Here is a 16,578-nt window from a genome sequence, read left to right as displayed (position 1 = left end):
TCGCGCTCGTTACATCTTTCGCACGCCGACGCACGAACTCATTAAAGGCGAAACGATAGTAGGAGGTTTGCCGATGCTTGTGTCTTACAAACAGAGTAAAAGTAAAAGCTCGGGGCTCAGTAAGGCAGGTTGAAGAGAATATCAATGGCGGGAGAAAACCAGTGCGATGCAAGCTCTGTTGTTAGTGAACTTATCGACTTCCTTAACGCTTCTCCCACGGCTTTCCATGCAGTTGGTAACACTTCCCAAATGCATCTCCTTTCATCATCTTCATTTAATTCGGCATTTCTATCAATACTAAATTCATTATATAATTGGAATTCCAAATCCTTAAGATTTCATTTTACTAGGACTGGATTTCCCCAGTAGATTCATAGGTTTGTAAACATCTCTCACAGACGAGGCAAAGAAGAGATTGAAGAATGCAGGATTCGAGCAAGTCTCAGAGAGAGAGGACTGGAAACTGCAAGTCGGGAAGAAATACTTTTTCACGAGAAATTACTCCACCATTATTGCTTTTGCGATCGGGAAAAAGTAACCACCGGATCCGTTATATCGTCATCTATTGAAGTTGGCTTTGTTCTTGATGATTGTCACTGAAATTTAGAACTGTTTGATAGATTTGTTGCTGGAAACGGATTTCATATTGTTGGTGCTCACACCGATAGTCCATGCCTGAAGCTCAAGCCCGTTTCGAAGGTGATTTCCCACATATTTTTCTCCCTAGAATTACATTTACATCGGGAGTTCAGCAAGTGAAGGAACTTAAACAATTTTATCCTGTTGAGCCCCTCAAAAAATTTACATCCATATTCCTGATAGTCTCGGTGAAAATTTTCCTCAGGTATCTAAAGGAGGATATTTGGAGGTCGGTGTCCAGACATACGGGGGTGGGTTGTGGTATACGTGGTTTGATCGTGATTTGACGGTTGCAGGCAGGCTGATGATAAGGAAAGGGAAGGGTGATTCTGTGACTTATCTCCATAAACTTGTAAGAATTGAGGAGCCTATAATGAGAATTCCTACGTTGGCAATCCACTTGGACAGGTATGAAAATACTGTTTGTCCACTTGATTGCATATTTGGTGAAATTGAAGATTTAATTTTCTGGTAGGTGGTTTAGTGTGATAACTGTGACAGCATATGCATCTCTGTCTCCCTTCTTTCTTTCCTCATCTCAACCCTGCTGTTAACTGATTTTTTTTTTTTTTGGGTAATACTTAATTGTATTATTTGATTACTGGGTTTTATTTTAATGGTTTGTTCACTTAATTCTAATCACCTAAGATTGGGGGTTAGAAAACTTCATTTGGCCCAGACATCAAAATTAAGCAACTTCAGGAATAAGACTTTTGAAATGGAAACTAACAAAATAGTAAGTTGCCAAACTAAAGGTTAGAAATAAAAAATAGTGTGTTTAAAATATAATCCTTGAATAGATTTAGTACTGAAGGAGGACAATCTTAGAGGGTAAGGCCCAGATCTATTAAATGTTGGGAAATAGCAACCAGGAAGTAGGGATTTGAAGAAATCAAAGGGCTGCCAAATAGTTAGTTATGGACAACGGAAGCTCAGATTTAGCAACTAGAGTGAGAAATAGCCAAAAAAAAGGCATATCAAGTGCAAGAGGCTCCCCCCATTGTGAGTCTGGGTATGGCCATATTTTCTGCATCCTTACCCCAAGCCTGTAAAGTGGCAGTATCCAGAGTGGGAGAAATTGTAATCAAAGCAATATAGGAAGTGCGGAAATTATTAACTAAGGAAAAGTAAATGAGGGGATAGAAAATAGAGACAACAAAAATAGAAGCTGGAACGAGTACATTGCTACTGTAAGACAAGAAGAAGAGAAAGATCTGAAACTTTAATGGAAGAAAGAAGAATATGTGATCGTGTCGCTAACCAATCAAAAATAAAATCCTATACTAATCTAGCAAGCAGAAAGTACGGGGTCGAACTATGGGGAACTAAAAGGCTAAGTCACTAAGATTGAATTCAACAAAACTAAATTTAAACTAAATCTACTAATTAATGCAAAAACGTTAACTATGAATATGTGAAGATCTTTGGGATTTCGAATCCCCAATGCTTTTCCCTAACCAATATAACTCTACACTTCAAAGCAAATTAAGGATGGTCTTCTTAGGTATGCCCTATCTTCGCAAGACTATCGTCCTTCGCGGAAGCTTGGCACGCTTAGTTTGCTGAGCTATAGAACATCTTTGGCCAAACTCAAACACAATCAATTAGAAGATATAGAACAATCAAATTAATGAAATAAGCATGGTTCATCTACATCCCAAAGAAAAGGAACTAGCTACTCATTATCACAAAGTTCATAAGAAAATTAAATATGAAACATAGAGAGAGAGAGAGAGAGAGAGAGAGAGAGAGAGAGAGAGAGAGAGAGAGAGAGAGAGAGAGAGAGAGAGCTGCATTCGCCGTCTTCTTTTCTTCTCTGTGGCTGGCTTCTCTTTTATGTCTCCCGCACACAATGAATCTCCTCTCTTTATCTACCGAGAGCCGCATTCGCCGTCTTCTTTTCTTCTCTGTGGCTGGCTTCTCTTTTATGTCTCCCGCACACAATGAATCTCCTCTCTTTATCTACCGAGAGCCGCATTCGCCGTCTTCTTTTCTTCTCTGTGGCTGGCTTCTCTTTTATGTCTCCCGCACACAATGAATCTCTTCTCTTTACCCGGTAGATTTGACCTTTATTCATTCGGATTTTGGAAAAACTCAAAACTATAAAGTTGTAGATATTTTCGATATTGTTCCATAGCATCTTAAATCACCGCAATCCAAGCTCATACGAGAGATATATGCCCAAAATACTGAAGGTAGGTCTGTTTACCCGATTTTCAGATTTATTACTAATTTTGTTCCTTAGACCTCTACCTGTTATTGAATGCCATGATTTAAAATCCACCAATATCTAATATATTTGCCAACTTTACTCCATATTATCTCTAATATCCAAAATCACCTTATTCCTGAAAAATACACAAAAATACTCAATTAGCTCTCTTCAATTAAATAAGTATGGGGAATTAAATCAAATAAATAATGGTAAATGCATGCTTATCAATATGCTAACATCACACCTAACTCTGAAGAAGTATGAAGAGTTATATAATAAGTTGGGCACGAAGGAAGGGGAAAAATCTATTTATAAGATAGCTAAAATAAGTGATAGGAAGGGTAGAGATCTTGACCATGTTAGATGTATTAAAAATCGAAATGGTAAAGTACTAGTATGTGATGAGGACATTAAGAAAATATGGAAAATTTATTTCTCTAGTTTGCTAAGTGATCATATTCAAGCACTTGTGATTCGGACGATTACACCATTCACCAAGGCACCGATTTTCGAACATATATATGGAGTTCGATGTCCAAAGTAAAGGAAGCACTAAGGAGGATGAAACTAGGCAAAACACAAGGTCCCAATGAAATCCCAATAGAAGTACGGAAGAGCTTAGGATCCCACAGGCTAGTTTGGTTGACTAAGTTGTTTAATAAGATTATGAACATAGGGAAAATGCCATATGAATGGAGGAGAAGCATCATGGTTCCAATTTACAAAAATAAAAGAGATATTCAAAGCGGTAATAACAATAGGGGCATTAAACTGATGAACCATACTATGAAATTATGGGAGAGAGTAATTGAAACCTGTTTGAGACACTTAATCGTAATTACGGAGAAATAATTTGGGTTTATGCCGGGAAGATCCACAACGGAGGCTATTTACCTAATTAGGAGACCTATGGAAAGGTATAGAGAGTGTAGGAAAGACCTTCATTCAGTATTTATTGACCTAGAAAAAGCTTATGATACAGTTCCTAGAGAGTTAGTTTGGCAAGTACCAGAGAAAATAAGTGTTGCAAGTAAATTTGTGGACATTGTTGAGGATATGTATGATGGTTCAGTGACAAATGTAAGAACAATGGGGGGGGGGGCAAAGTAATGAATTCCCAATTACAGTTGGTCTACATCAAGGATCAGCTCTAAACCCCTATTTATTTGCACTTGTAATGGATGAATTAACCAAAGACATTCAAGACGAATTCCCCTGGTGTATGCTTTTTACTGATGATATTGTGTTGATAGATGAGACTCAAGTGGGGATTAATACCAAGTTAGAATCATGGAAAGCAACCTTGGAAAAGAGGCTTTAAATTAAGTAGAACAAAGACAAAATATCTAATTTCTAACTTTATTCATGATCAGGCAGACGATGAGGTGGTGAAACTTGACGATAAGGAGATTCCTCAGAGTGATTGTTTTAGGTACCTAGGTTCAATCATAAATAAAAGAGGTGATATAAAGGAGGATGTTTCCCAAAGAATTAAAATAGGGTAGATAAAATGGAGAGGTGCGTTTGGGGTCTTGTGTGATTGACATATTCCATTTAAAACTTAAAAGGAAAATTTTATCGGACCATCGTTCGACCAGCTATAATGTACTCTGCAGAGTGTTGGGCTGTTAAAAAGAATCATATATATAAACTTGGTGTAGTAGAAATGATGATGCTAAGATAAATGAGTGGCAAAACTAGGAAGGATAAGATAAGGAATGATCATATTAGAGTTGGTTTGGGAGTTACTCCCATAAATGAAAAGCTTCAAGAAAGTCGTTTTAGGTGGCACAACCACGTTCAACAGAGACCTATAAATGCCCTTGTATGGAGAAGTGATATAATCCAAATTGAAGGAATTAGAAGAGCTAGGGGCAGACCTAAGATCACCGTAAGAGAAGTGGTGATAAAGGATATGCATAGCTTAGGTCTTGTATCTAACATGGCCTCAAAGAAAATTGATTGGAAGGCAAGAACCATGTAGCTGACCCCATTTAGTTGGGACAAGGCTTATTGTTGTTGTTGTACACCTAACTGTGAAGAAGGAATCACACCAAAGTTTCCATAACGCAGTCTGCATACATAGTAGATCAGTTTTTAGTCCCACAAAATGTTGCTCCTTCTCGCATAGAATTCATGAGCCAAAGGCTAAACTCTCGTATCATTATGGTGGATAATTGGGTATGGCACCCTATTCTTTATGTAGGATTTCATGGAAATAAGCAAAATCAGAAATCCCTACCCTACTTATGTTCGGGAGAATCTTAAAAACTCCGAGATATGGTTGGGAGAATCCGTTACAACTTAAGTATTATCCAAAAATAGAAAATAACTACTTAATTTTGTATAAGACTTAAATCTATATATTTTGGCCTATAGTAGTGGCCCATACAATGTAAACATAAAAATGTTAAATGTTAAGGAGGTGGCCCATAGAAGACACTCAAAATTACCCCTAATAGTCTATTCTTGGTCAATTTGATGGTCTGTAATGCTGCTGGATTCCTGTTTTTCTGAATTGGATAAAGTTTACACCTTCCTTTTGGTACTCTTATTTGATTGCTACTAATGGTTGGTTTGTCGCCTTGTCATTGAACAGAGGTGTTAATGATGACGGATTTAAAGTGAACAAACACAGTCATCTCATTCCGGTGTTGGCAACATCGATCAAGGTGATTGGGAACCGTTGACATTAATTGCTGTTTGGAGTTGTCTACTTTAGATATTGTGTTTATCACTTTGTGCCTGGTTCCCAAGATGTCTTGAAGATATATTTTAGTATCTGTACAGTTTAATGGTTTTCTTGAGCAGTTTTTCTTTTTTGGACAAGGTAAATTTTGTGGGTGTTCTAATAAAAACATTATTCCTAAAGTCATCTTAGTTATGTTCACAGCTTAGAGATCACGTAGAGATTCTGGAGATTTAGTAGCAACTGAGGTGCTTTTGATTTTGAAAAGACAAATAAACAATATCTTCAATATGGGGCTAAAGGAATACTTCAGGTATAGGGTCCCTAGTAAGTTGTGATATGTATCATACCATCATGATAGTTGGATTGAAACCCACAGCCAGATGGGCCTCATCTTAAAGATGGATTGTACCAAATATCAGCTTGAACATGAACAAGTTCTCCTAATACTCATGTCATTCTTTCCTCAAGCTATCATAATTGCATCTTTCAGTTCCATGTATACCTTTCTCCTCTAAAGCTGGAGATGATGCTAATACTCATGTGTCCACATTTTGTCTCTATGCTATGTTATGTAGGTAGCTATTTGGCCAAGGTTTTTAAAAACACAAGAGGAAGGTATAGAAACATGCATGCAGTTGGTGCACGATGCATTACTTCTCTCGTCTAAATTGTTGATGTTTATTTGCAGGCTGAACTTAATAAGGCGGTTGCTGAGAATGGTTCAGTTGAAGATGGTCTAGAAAACTGTAATGGAAAGAAAAACAGTGATAACATGAAGCATCACTCCCTTCTATTAGAGGTTGATAATTTTGTTTGCCTTACTCTTTTCTTTTCCAGAAATGGATATAGTTTTCAGAATTTAGATGATTTAGTAAATAGGAAAAGAACAAGAATGTGGACAAACTATGTCATGGCATTTGTTTGGGCGTTGGGGTTTTTAACCTGAATCTATTACACATGTTTTGATGATAAATTCTCCTCATTATATTTCTCTCTTTTTATCCAGATGCTTGCAGCTCAGGCTGGATGTCAACCTGATGAAATATGTGACTTTGAGTTACAATTATGTGATACTCAACCAAGCACAATAGGTGGTGCTATGAAAGAATTCATATTTTCTGGAAGGCTTGACAACCTTTGTATGTCGTTTTGCTCTTTAAAGGTCGGTATTCCATCTATTTGCGACAAAAAAGTAGAGAGAGGGAGAGGGATTCATGCAGAATCAATATAATCTGTATTGTATTAAACCTATAATATTCAATGCCCCTACCTTAAACAAGGTTCAGTGCTTTTCAAAATCATATTCTTAGTAGTCTCACATATTATTGTTGTCCACATACCTGCAGTTGGTAGATATGTTGAGGATGCATCATTATACAGTATTTTCTGCTGGTATATTGTATTCAAGGTTCAAAATTTTGAAACCCTGTTTGGAACAAAAATGTTTTGTAAAATACCATTGATCATTGTGTTGCACGTTTTGTCAAAAAACCTGAATGCCCATTTTGGGAGTTAAACAATTGAATCTTGCACTGAAACTTCAGGGCAAGCTTATTTAAACATGATTATACATGCTCTCAGATTGTCTGCAAAGAGGACAAAATGGTAGTTTGGCCTCTGTAGGTTGGTAGTGTACGTTTTAATTTACTGAATCCTCTCTTACATAACCTATTCTACAATTTAGCATGAGAAAACAAAGCATTCAGTAAAAGCAACAGAAATAAAATAGAAGGGCCACTTGAATCTTTGTCCTTTTCCCTTTCAGTCAAACCACATGTTTTTATTCTTCCTCTGCATAGAATCTTATGTCCTGAAGAATGAAGATGGTGGGATCCTGGTCCAGGATGTTAGTGACATCCTCATTTATAGCAGCTTGTCTCACACTCTGAACGGTGGTTTAAATATCTATCTGCTTTTGCTTCTTCTTCTCCCCTCATCTCTACCTATGTGAAACCACCACTAACAGCCTATGGTGTTGTTGGCCTAGAAGAACCAGCTCTTCCCCTCAATCCTCTGGCTCTATCCTGTTCCTGCCAATGTGCAACTTGGCTTGTGCTCCACCGTTTTGTATTTGTCTGTCTTCTGCTTCTGTCTCCACATCAATAGGCACATCTATCACAATCATATGCATTCCCTGGTGTTGGGTGTCTTGGGCATATGTCCTCCCTAAACTCCTTACTAGCCTTCTTGTTTGCCTTACTCTGTATTCCTTCTTTCATGAAGGCAGCCAGCTGTGCCTTACCAAGACTGTAGGGCATTTAGCAATCCTTGTAACCACCATGGCACCATCCGGATGCTACTTCAATTTTGTGGCCCCACTTCCTCCCACGATTTGTTCTCCTATGATAGTTACATCATGACTTTGTTGTAGTTACCAATGGATATCTGTGAAGTTTCTATGTCAGGTTTCTCCCCTGATCGAACATTGTGCGTCCTTACACTACTACATTATAAACACTTCTATTTCAATTAAGACTTCTAAAATAGTGGTGAAAATCTATTCCTCGATTTTCCCAATTATGCATATAGGTTTCTTGATTAGAACTTTTTGTTTAATTAAAAAAAATGATTAGCAATAAAAAAAAAAGGGAAATGGTATTATAATGGTCACTATTAATTGAAAACACATTAAAAATGTATTATCGAATCCTTAAAACCAAATCAGAGTATTTTCTCAACGTGTTGGGCTTGGGCATTTTTAATAACAATAACAACATAGAATTATTTCCCACTAAATGGGGTTGGCCACATGGACGTTAGCTCTCCAAACAGCTTTATTCGAAGTCTTCCATGAAACAAGCTGGGGCTAAGCATGTCTTTTCCTCACCACTTCACCTATGGTAATTTTTGGCCCACCCCTAGTCTTTTTGTTCCCTCAACCTCAGTCTCTTCACTCTTCTGCATTGGATTTTTTTAATTTCCTTTTTATTTTCAAAAAATTTTGGAAAGTTTTTTTTGACAGATTATACATATTGACTTCGTGCAGTTATTGTTTAGCCAATGACATCTAACATGTAGAAAAATTGGAGCCCTATCTATATACCAACCCCATTTTTTTGCAGTTTGTTTATTTTCTTTTCTTTCGTTCTTCTTCTTTCTTCCTTTTTTATTTATTTATTTTTTGTAAAAAAAACAAGGTTTTACCTTCTAATGTGAATCTTGGACAAATTTTAATTCAGATTGATAAAATGATCAATGCTGATGCATTGTACTACTCATCTACTCCACAATACCTCGATACAACCAAAGATTGATCGACTTGGCCAGAACCCTAAAATTTTAGGAGTTCCAAAGTCAAAGTTGAGATGGCTTTACAATTTAAAGTTCCGTTGAATACGATCAAAATGTGTGAAAATGGTATTAAATGTACCTCTTTGTAATGTTTTGCCAAAATGACTGAACCTTCAATCACCAGGGCATTTTGATTGACATCCTGTATTCTTTCTGATTCACATGTCATTGCATTTCAGGTATGCTTTACTAATATTGCCGTCAAATTTTGGTAGTTTGGCTTTTCTTATATAATAGTGGATTCATAGTTAACTTTATGATCCTCTGCATCATCAAGAGAATCTGGGAAGCTGATCTTAGCCAGTCAGTCTTGAGAGTCTTAAGAGATGAATACTATGAATTAAAAAATGAATGCAATTACTGCGTTGCCTCAGGTTAAATGTTTTTTTGGGTTGGACTTCCTCCAAGTCTGTAGGTTCTTTGGACCTCTTACTTCTTCTTACATTGTTTCTCTTTTGCAACAAAAGTATTATCTAGTAGGGGATGGAGCCACTGATTGTTCAGAAATCAGGGGATTTTCTTGTCCTTCAGTTTGTCCAGTTTAAAAATCTTAGTTGGTGTATTTTCTTGAACCTGTTTCTGAGGTAGTCCATTTGTAATACAGGCCTTCATGAAATAGGACCGAATCTAATGAATAGGAACTTCGGATGAATCTGATGGTGCTAAGTTTAAGTTATGCATACGATGAAATATAGATTATTATAATTTTTTGTACTAATAAAGTGGAAAGGATACATGGTATTCTGATAAACTTGTAATGTTTACTTTACATTCAAAAGCATATATCTGTCATTAATTCATCCAAGAACTTTGACAGCATATCAATTGGCAGATGCTGAAATGTTTGATCTATTGTGACACTCTTTCTAGGTGTGTGTATTGAGGGAAAATAAACAACTTCTTATTTTCTATTGTCTGTTGGCAAGTTCATTCTCACTGATCAGTTTATGGATTTTAATTTAGGCACTGATTGATGCAACACTTACTGAAAGTTATCTTGAGGATGAGACTGGTGTAAGAATGGTAGCACTGTTTGATCACGAGGAAGTGGGGTCTTCTTCAGCACAGGGAGCTAGATCTCCAGCCATGTTGGATGCTCTGACAAGGATCACAAATTCTTTTAGCTCATCGGATCCTAAGGTAGACTAGAGTCTTTTCTGTATTCGAATTCTAGTATGTGGGATAAAACAGGTCTCTTAGTTTTATTTTCACTATTTGTAAACCATTAGTTTTATTTTCACTATTTAAAAACCATTATTATCTTCTAATATGATCTTCAAGAATCAAATTGATTTCATAGTTTGTCCCTAGGACTGATACTGTGGATAAGAATGCTTTCCATGTGCTGTTGCTGCTACAATATTTCTTATTGGGAAATTTCTCTCCCTAGTACTGACTCTCAATTTATTCTTTCCTTATCAAAAGTTTCACCTCTGATTCCCCAAAGAAAGTGAACTATTACCTCTCAGTTTCCCTTGATATTTCTAGATGGCCAAATTACCCTTTATTTTTACTCTTAATTGATTAAAGTGATTTCTTATCTTTTTATCTGATTTTCTTTTTTCTTCCTCTTCATTTTCTTCCTCTTTTGTGGAATCCATTATATGTAAATAGATGTATTTTTTGTTTCAAAAATTCCCTCCCTCCTTTCATAGCATTTTTTAATTTTTTAGCCTTTTCTTTTCTCCTTCCTCTTTTAACAAATTCCAATAAGAGAGGGAGAAAGGGAATAAAAAAAGAAAAATAAAAAAATCTATCTAGTTATGTTTAATAGGATCCTATAAAAGAGGTTGGAAGTAAAAAAGTATATCTAATCAACTTACTAGGTTACAGAAAAAGAAAAAGAAAAAATACCGCTTATCATGGGTTCCTATAACAAAAAGAGAAAATGGAGGGAAAAAGTGAAGAAAATAATATTAAAAAAAAAGAGAGAGAAGAAATCATGGTAGTGGATTAAAATGATAAAAATGAGGGTAATTTGGCCATTTTGAAATATCAAGGGAGAAGGAGAGGTGATAGTTCACTCTTTTTTGGGGAATCAAAGGGGAAACTTTTGAGAGGCGAGTAAGATTAAATAGACTAAGTATGGGGGAGAGAGAAATTTTCCCTTCTTTATCAGGTTATGTTGCTTGCTGTAATTGTGAACCATTAGTCTAAGATTCAGAACCATCCACATCTACCCCAGTGAACAAGGCTTTTGACACTCTGGTTTGGGAAGTGTCATAAGGTACACAGCCTTAACCCAACTATTAGAGAGGCTGTTTCCTACTTTCGTTACTCGAACCCACAACCACTACATAGCAATGGAGCAGCCTTACCATTGCACTGAGGTCCAGCCACGTGTCCATGTCTACCATTGGTTTAAAATCTGACTGTTAGATCAAAGATCAGATATGACCCCATATTTAGGTGTAGGATCAGGAAGTTTTTTAATACTATTAGTGGACGCATTTTCTATAGGCCAGTCAGATTGCTTATGCTTGTAGTTAGTCTAAGTTCCTATCAGCAAGTTTTTCTGGAAATGCCTATGGAGAACCATAATCATTCATGACAAAGCCAGCAAAGATGGTTGGAGTTATGGTGTCTGAAGATGATATGTTAAGCATATGCCGTCTGCCTCTCTCAAATCTGTAAAATCGGTTGATCAGAAGATGATGTCGAGTGCAGAGTTTTTGCAGTGATTTCAATCTGATCTACATCATATAGCTTGTTGGAATTGCACTGGATTGGTTATTTTCTTGGTGCAAACTTCACTCAGAGAGAAGGAATTAGAGTAACTATAGTATACACGGGAATTGGGAGGGGGAGTGTTGTAATTTTTTCCCATGAAATTCCTTCTTTTGAGCATTGGCTTATCAAATTGATCTCTTTGTTCCATCTTTTGAAGGCTTGAGTTAATGGGTGGCTAATTTTTCTGCTAAGTGGTGTTTTTTTGCACTGAATGCTTTTCAGCTTCTTGAGAAAGCAATACAGAGGAGTTTCCTTGTTTCAGCTGACATGGCTCATGCCCTACACCCTAATTATGTGGTACACTATTTCTGTATATCCTGAATTGCTAATTCTTATACTTGATTTTGTTCATTGTTTTGTTGTTATAACTTATAACCACTTGTAGCACAAACATGAAGAAAATCATCAAATAAAGTTGCATGGAGGGCTTGTCATTAAGCACAACGCAAATCAGCGTTATGCAACCAATGCTGTCACTTCCTTCATATTCCGAGAAATTTCAGAGAGGCATGAGCTTCCCATTCAGGTAACCCTCTTATTCTTTGTTTTCAAGTGGACTTGATCAAGTGTTATCAATATTCATTTATATTAGTTAAAATGATAAACACAATGTAGCAGAAGTGAGGATGCTAAGATGGATGAATGGAAAAAGTATGAAGGATAAATTAAAGAATGATCATATTGGAGCTGGTGCGGGAGTAGCTCTAATAAATGATAAGATACGAGAAAGTTACTGAAGTGAGGCCTTTAAATGCCCCCATACAAGGAAGTGATTTAATCCAGATCAAGGAATTAGAAGAACTAAGGGCAGACTTGAGTTAACCTTAGGAGAAGTGGCGAGAAAGGATATGCATAGTTTAGGCCTTAGATCTAGTATGACCTTAAATAGAGTTGTTGGAGGGCAATGATCCATGTACCATTTGTTGAGACAAGGCTTTTTGTTGTTCTATATTTGTTAAAATGATACAAAAATCCTAACCATAGTATCTCATTTGTACGTATTATAATTGCTATGTATGTTGAGCATTAGTTCTTTTGAAATTTAAACCACTAAAGGAAGTGATATTTTCATTTGAAATTTGTTGAGTGCATAACCTTAAAACTTATTTTTTGGGTCAAAGTAGGATTATAAGTAGCCATCGTCTTGCTAATTCTGTTAGGGCTGCAAGTATGACTGATGCAGAATTGAAGACATATTTACGAAAGAAGAATCCCATTGGGTTAGGCCCATCAAAGGCCTAAAGTTGTCACCTGAATCAACCCGTGGCTTTCATGGGCTAGGGCTGTTTTAGTGGGTTAAAGTTAGCCCACATATGTTGAACTTCATAGTCTAGACCTAAGCCTAAATCTAGTTTTTGGAAAGTCAATAAAAGGGGCTTTAGTTTGAAAATAAGAGAACTCATTGTCAAAGGAGTTCTCCTTTGTCAAAAGTTAGGTAGTAGTTGAGTTATTAATAGGTAGGTGGTGTTAGCTAGTGGTTATATGTTGCCATTAATGTTTATGTCTCTTTAGAATGCTATATAAAGAGACTTATGTAAGTGGTGAAAAAAGAACTGATGAATTGAAATCAAATTTCTTGCTAGCATTCCTCCTCTTTGGAGAACCCTTGTGTTTGATCAAGGTAAGTTGGTGTTCGATCCAATCGATCAACCTTGCGGTGTGAAGCCCGGGTGTTACATGTTACATTGTTATTGTCACTTTCTTCATTATAGTTCTGCCCCTATTTGAAGATGTATTCAGCTGTTATAATACCATTCTAGTTTCAGCCCTCTTTCCCATCTAAACTCTGTTTCACTTTAAGTCCATCAAATTTGCAATTGACTCCCTGTGAAAAGGTCCTATTTGGGTACTGTTTTGATCAATCAAATTCGGTATCTACATTAATGACCTTGATGGCGTGAACCCTTCCTAGCACCCCTGAGAGCCCAAGCTGAGTTTGGGCTCGAAATTCTGGCCTTCTAGGTGGGATTGGGTCGGCTTATGGTAGACCTGATTAGGGTCAGGGTTGGGTTAAGGTTGAGTGTTTGGCTAGTCCCAGTTTGGCTCCACCCTACCTTCATGTAGGTTGTTTTTAGTGAAAGTAGGGCAACTTCTTTTTTTGTGTGGTTTAGAGTCAGAGTTAGGGTCAATGCCAAGGTCAGGCTTAAGTGTCTAATTTGGTCCTTTCCTATAGGGTCAAGGTAAGGACAGGATAGGGTATTTAAGGTTAGGGCTAGGGTTTTGAAAAGGTTGGCCCAACCTGACCCTTTGCAGCCCTAATTTATATTAATGAATATGCATTCCTATCAATTTGGTGGTTTCTCATTGGGTGGCCATCAAAAGTCTAAAAAGTTAACATTTATCACCCTTAGTCCCTATCTCGTAAGTTAGTGTTATCTCTTGATCAGGTAGTCTTTGTTATCTATAAACTCTGACTACTGGATCTTTAGACTGTATGGCTGTCTAAATTGATGGTGAAAATGTATTAATTTACATTCTCTCTCTTTCTCTCCTCACTTTCATTTGAAATCTATATTCCACCCGTTAGTCCCATCAGCACACTGCTTCCTGGTGCAAATATCATGACTTTGCAGGTCTTATTAGCTTCCCATTTGACTATACATCCACTGCTCACCCTGCCCCTCTTCTCTAAGATGACATCATGGAAGTTAATTCTTTTCTTAAAAACTTTTGTTTTGCTTTGGCAGGATTTCGTTGTCCGCAATGACATGCCTTGTGGTTCAACCATTGGTCCCATAGTGGCAAGTGGAACTGGAATCCGCACAGTAGATGTTGGGGCCCCACAATTGTCAATGCACAGTATAAGAGAAATGTGTGCAAGTGATGATGTGAGATATTCTTATGAACATTTCAAGGCTTATTTTCAGGAGTTCACTTCTTTTGACGCTAAAGTAAAGGTGGATGCTTAACCCTGATCTCTCTTCTCTACCTTGGGGTGCTCTAATACAGTTTCTCCGAGAGCAGCATATTTGTTTAGCTATGGTGTTCTAATCAGTTGTAACAATAATCATGAAGGTGATGGTATTTGAAGTATCGATTTTGTAATAATTTGTGAAGCTTATGATGGAAACCCATTAAGGAAACAACCAATGTCAATCAGTTATTTGAGGTGTAGGGTCTAGATGTAGCTTTGACATATGATATTAGGGTGATTTACTGAATGCCCATGAACTGTGATGAACTGATGATGTGATAATTGATGCTATGGTGATATGTTACCCTTCTTAACCTCCAGTGTTGGCGACACGTTTTTTTTATCTTCTTAACCTGCAGTGGGGGTGATGGGTTCTCAAGTTCTAACCTCAAGGTGTATGCTGCTGCATTTTAAATTTTGTTTTCACAATTGTTCTTTCTTAGGGACTAGGGCTATAAATGCCCTTATGCTTTAGGGGAGGTAACCCAGATCAGCTATTAGCTACCCATACATGTAATGCTTCATGTACAGTTAGGTGATGATTCACCTGCTTGCTTTTGCAATTTCACTAATTTGATATAATCTGTTGAGATTTCTTCTGGATCAAAGCCTAATGAATTTTTTGAAACTTTTACCTGCTATGTTGCCATTTTATCCTACTGTTTTTATGTAAGAAAAGTATTTCTGCACAGTTATCTTGGGGGAGGTTTAGTGAGTATTGACAGGCGACCATGAAATCTTTTTCCTTTCTCGAACCTTTCTTACATTTGACTATTTGTGATGATCTGGTCTGTTGCTTAGCTTTTGAGTACCAATGGCAAACCTGTTATCTGCATTGAACATTTCCTTCCAAGTAATCTTATTTTTGGTATGCCTTGGAGTAGGGGATCTAGATTTTTTTTTTTTGAAAAATTACATGATTAGCTATTTTTAAGTTTTTCTTTATAAAAGTAGTCACTCAATTTTTCAATTAACAAAACTAGTTAAAACTGAATTTTAATTTGGAAAATTAACTAAAATAGTGTTTTTTCATCTTTTTTGACATTTTTATCTTTAAAATTGGCCCTACCAATATAGGGATGAAAAATATCCAAAGAAGATGAAAAAATAGTGATTTTTTTCTTTGGTACGTTTAGTTTTAAGGGTAAAAATGTTCAAAGAAAATAAAGATTACTGTTTTGATTAATTTTGTAAACTTAAATTCAATTTTAGCTAGTTTTGTTAATCAAAACATTGAGCGACTATTTTTATAAAGGCAAAACTTAAAAGTAATTAATCATATAATTTTCTGTTTTTCTCCAAATGTTGTTTGAGTTGGATAATCTCCATATCATTTCCTTTTACAATAACCTTTGGAAATTGCACATCTTTTGCCATTTGCATAGCAATATCACCGTTTTGCTATATGGCGACACGATAGATAGGATTGAAACTATATTTTCTTAAAGTTGACGAAAGATCACCGGAAAATCGACGATTTTTCCGGCGAATTAGTGAAATATTGGCAAAAACTGCTGAAATTTCGCAGAACTTGCAAGAAATAACAATAACTTCCTTCTCCTCTTCTGAGTTTCAGACTTGTCGATCGCTCTCTTCCTTTAGATTTTTCTTGGAACCTTTGTCAACGTCTCAACAAATTGAAAGCAAAAGCATAATATGAATTAAGGATTTGGTTGGCGTTGAAAGCTTTATATGGTTATACCATTCACAATATCTAGTTTCCGGCCGCCACCAATGTTTTGGGAAGTCGACCGAAAACCTTCCATCACCATCGACAAACCAAGAACGAGAGAGAGATAAAGAATACCCGAAAACCTTCCATCACCACCGGCAAACCAAAAACGAGAGAGAGATAAAGAAAACAAGATAAAGGGCATTTTGTTTGTTGTGTTCACGTGTGACTGTCAGTTTTTAATTTTTAATTTTTAAATATTTAATGGATAGAAAACGTTAAGTGTGTCCCATCAAATTCGTAAAGAATAATATTTCAAATATTTTAACTTGTTTTCATTAATTGATGGGATATTGACGGTACCGTGCAACTGAAGCTGCAACACTCAAAAAATCGCCGACATGTCAGCGATATGTCGCCATATC

At 36.5% G+C, this 16,578-nt stretch overlaps 1 protein-coding gene across 1 annotated transcript; it reads left to right on the top strand.

Annotated features, from left to right (window-relative positions):
• The first annotated feature begins 4 nt into the window (after nt 1-4).
• On the top strand, nt 5-15,370 carry LOC149006383 (putative aspartyl aminopeptidase). Its single transcript, XM_089165144.1, has 11 exons — nt 5-235; nt 399-534; nt 621-699; nt 845-1,047; nt 5,454-5,526; nt 6,235-6,345; nt 6,553-6,708; nt 9,801-9,977; nt 11,790-11,864; nt 11,953-12,093; nt 14,255-15,370. The coding sequence occupies exons 1-11, from the start codon at nt 145-147 to the stop codon at nt 14,474-14,476; spliced, it is 1,464 nt and encodes a 487-aa protein (XP_089021270.1). The 5' UTR covers nt 5-144; the 3' UTR covers nt 14,477-15,370.
• Nucleotides 15,371-16,578: the final 1,208 nt, after the last annotated feature.

The sequence above is a fragment of the Hakea prostrata genome, chromosome 8 (assembly GCF_041222555.1).
Source record: "Hakea prostrata isolate BN-2017 chromosome 8, UWA_Hpros_2, whole genome shotgun sequence".
NCBI lineage: Eukaryota > Viridiplantae > Streptophyta > Magnoliopsida > Proteales > Proteaceae > Hakea > Hakea prostrata.
Note: the sequence above shows the minus strand (reverse complement) of the source record. Positions and strands in the feature narration are given on the sequence as shown.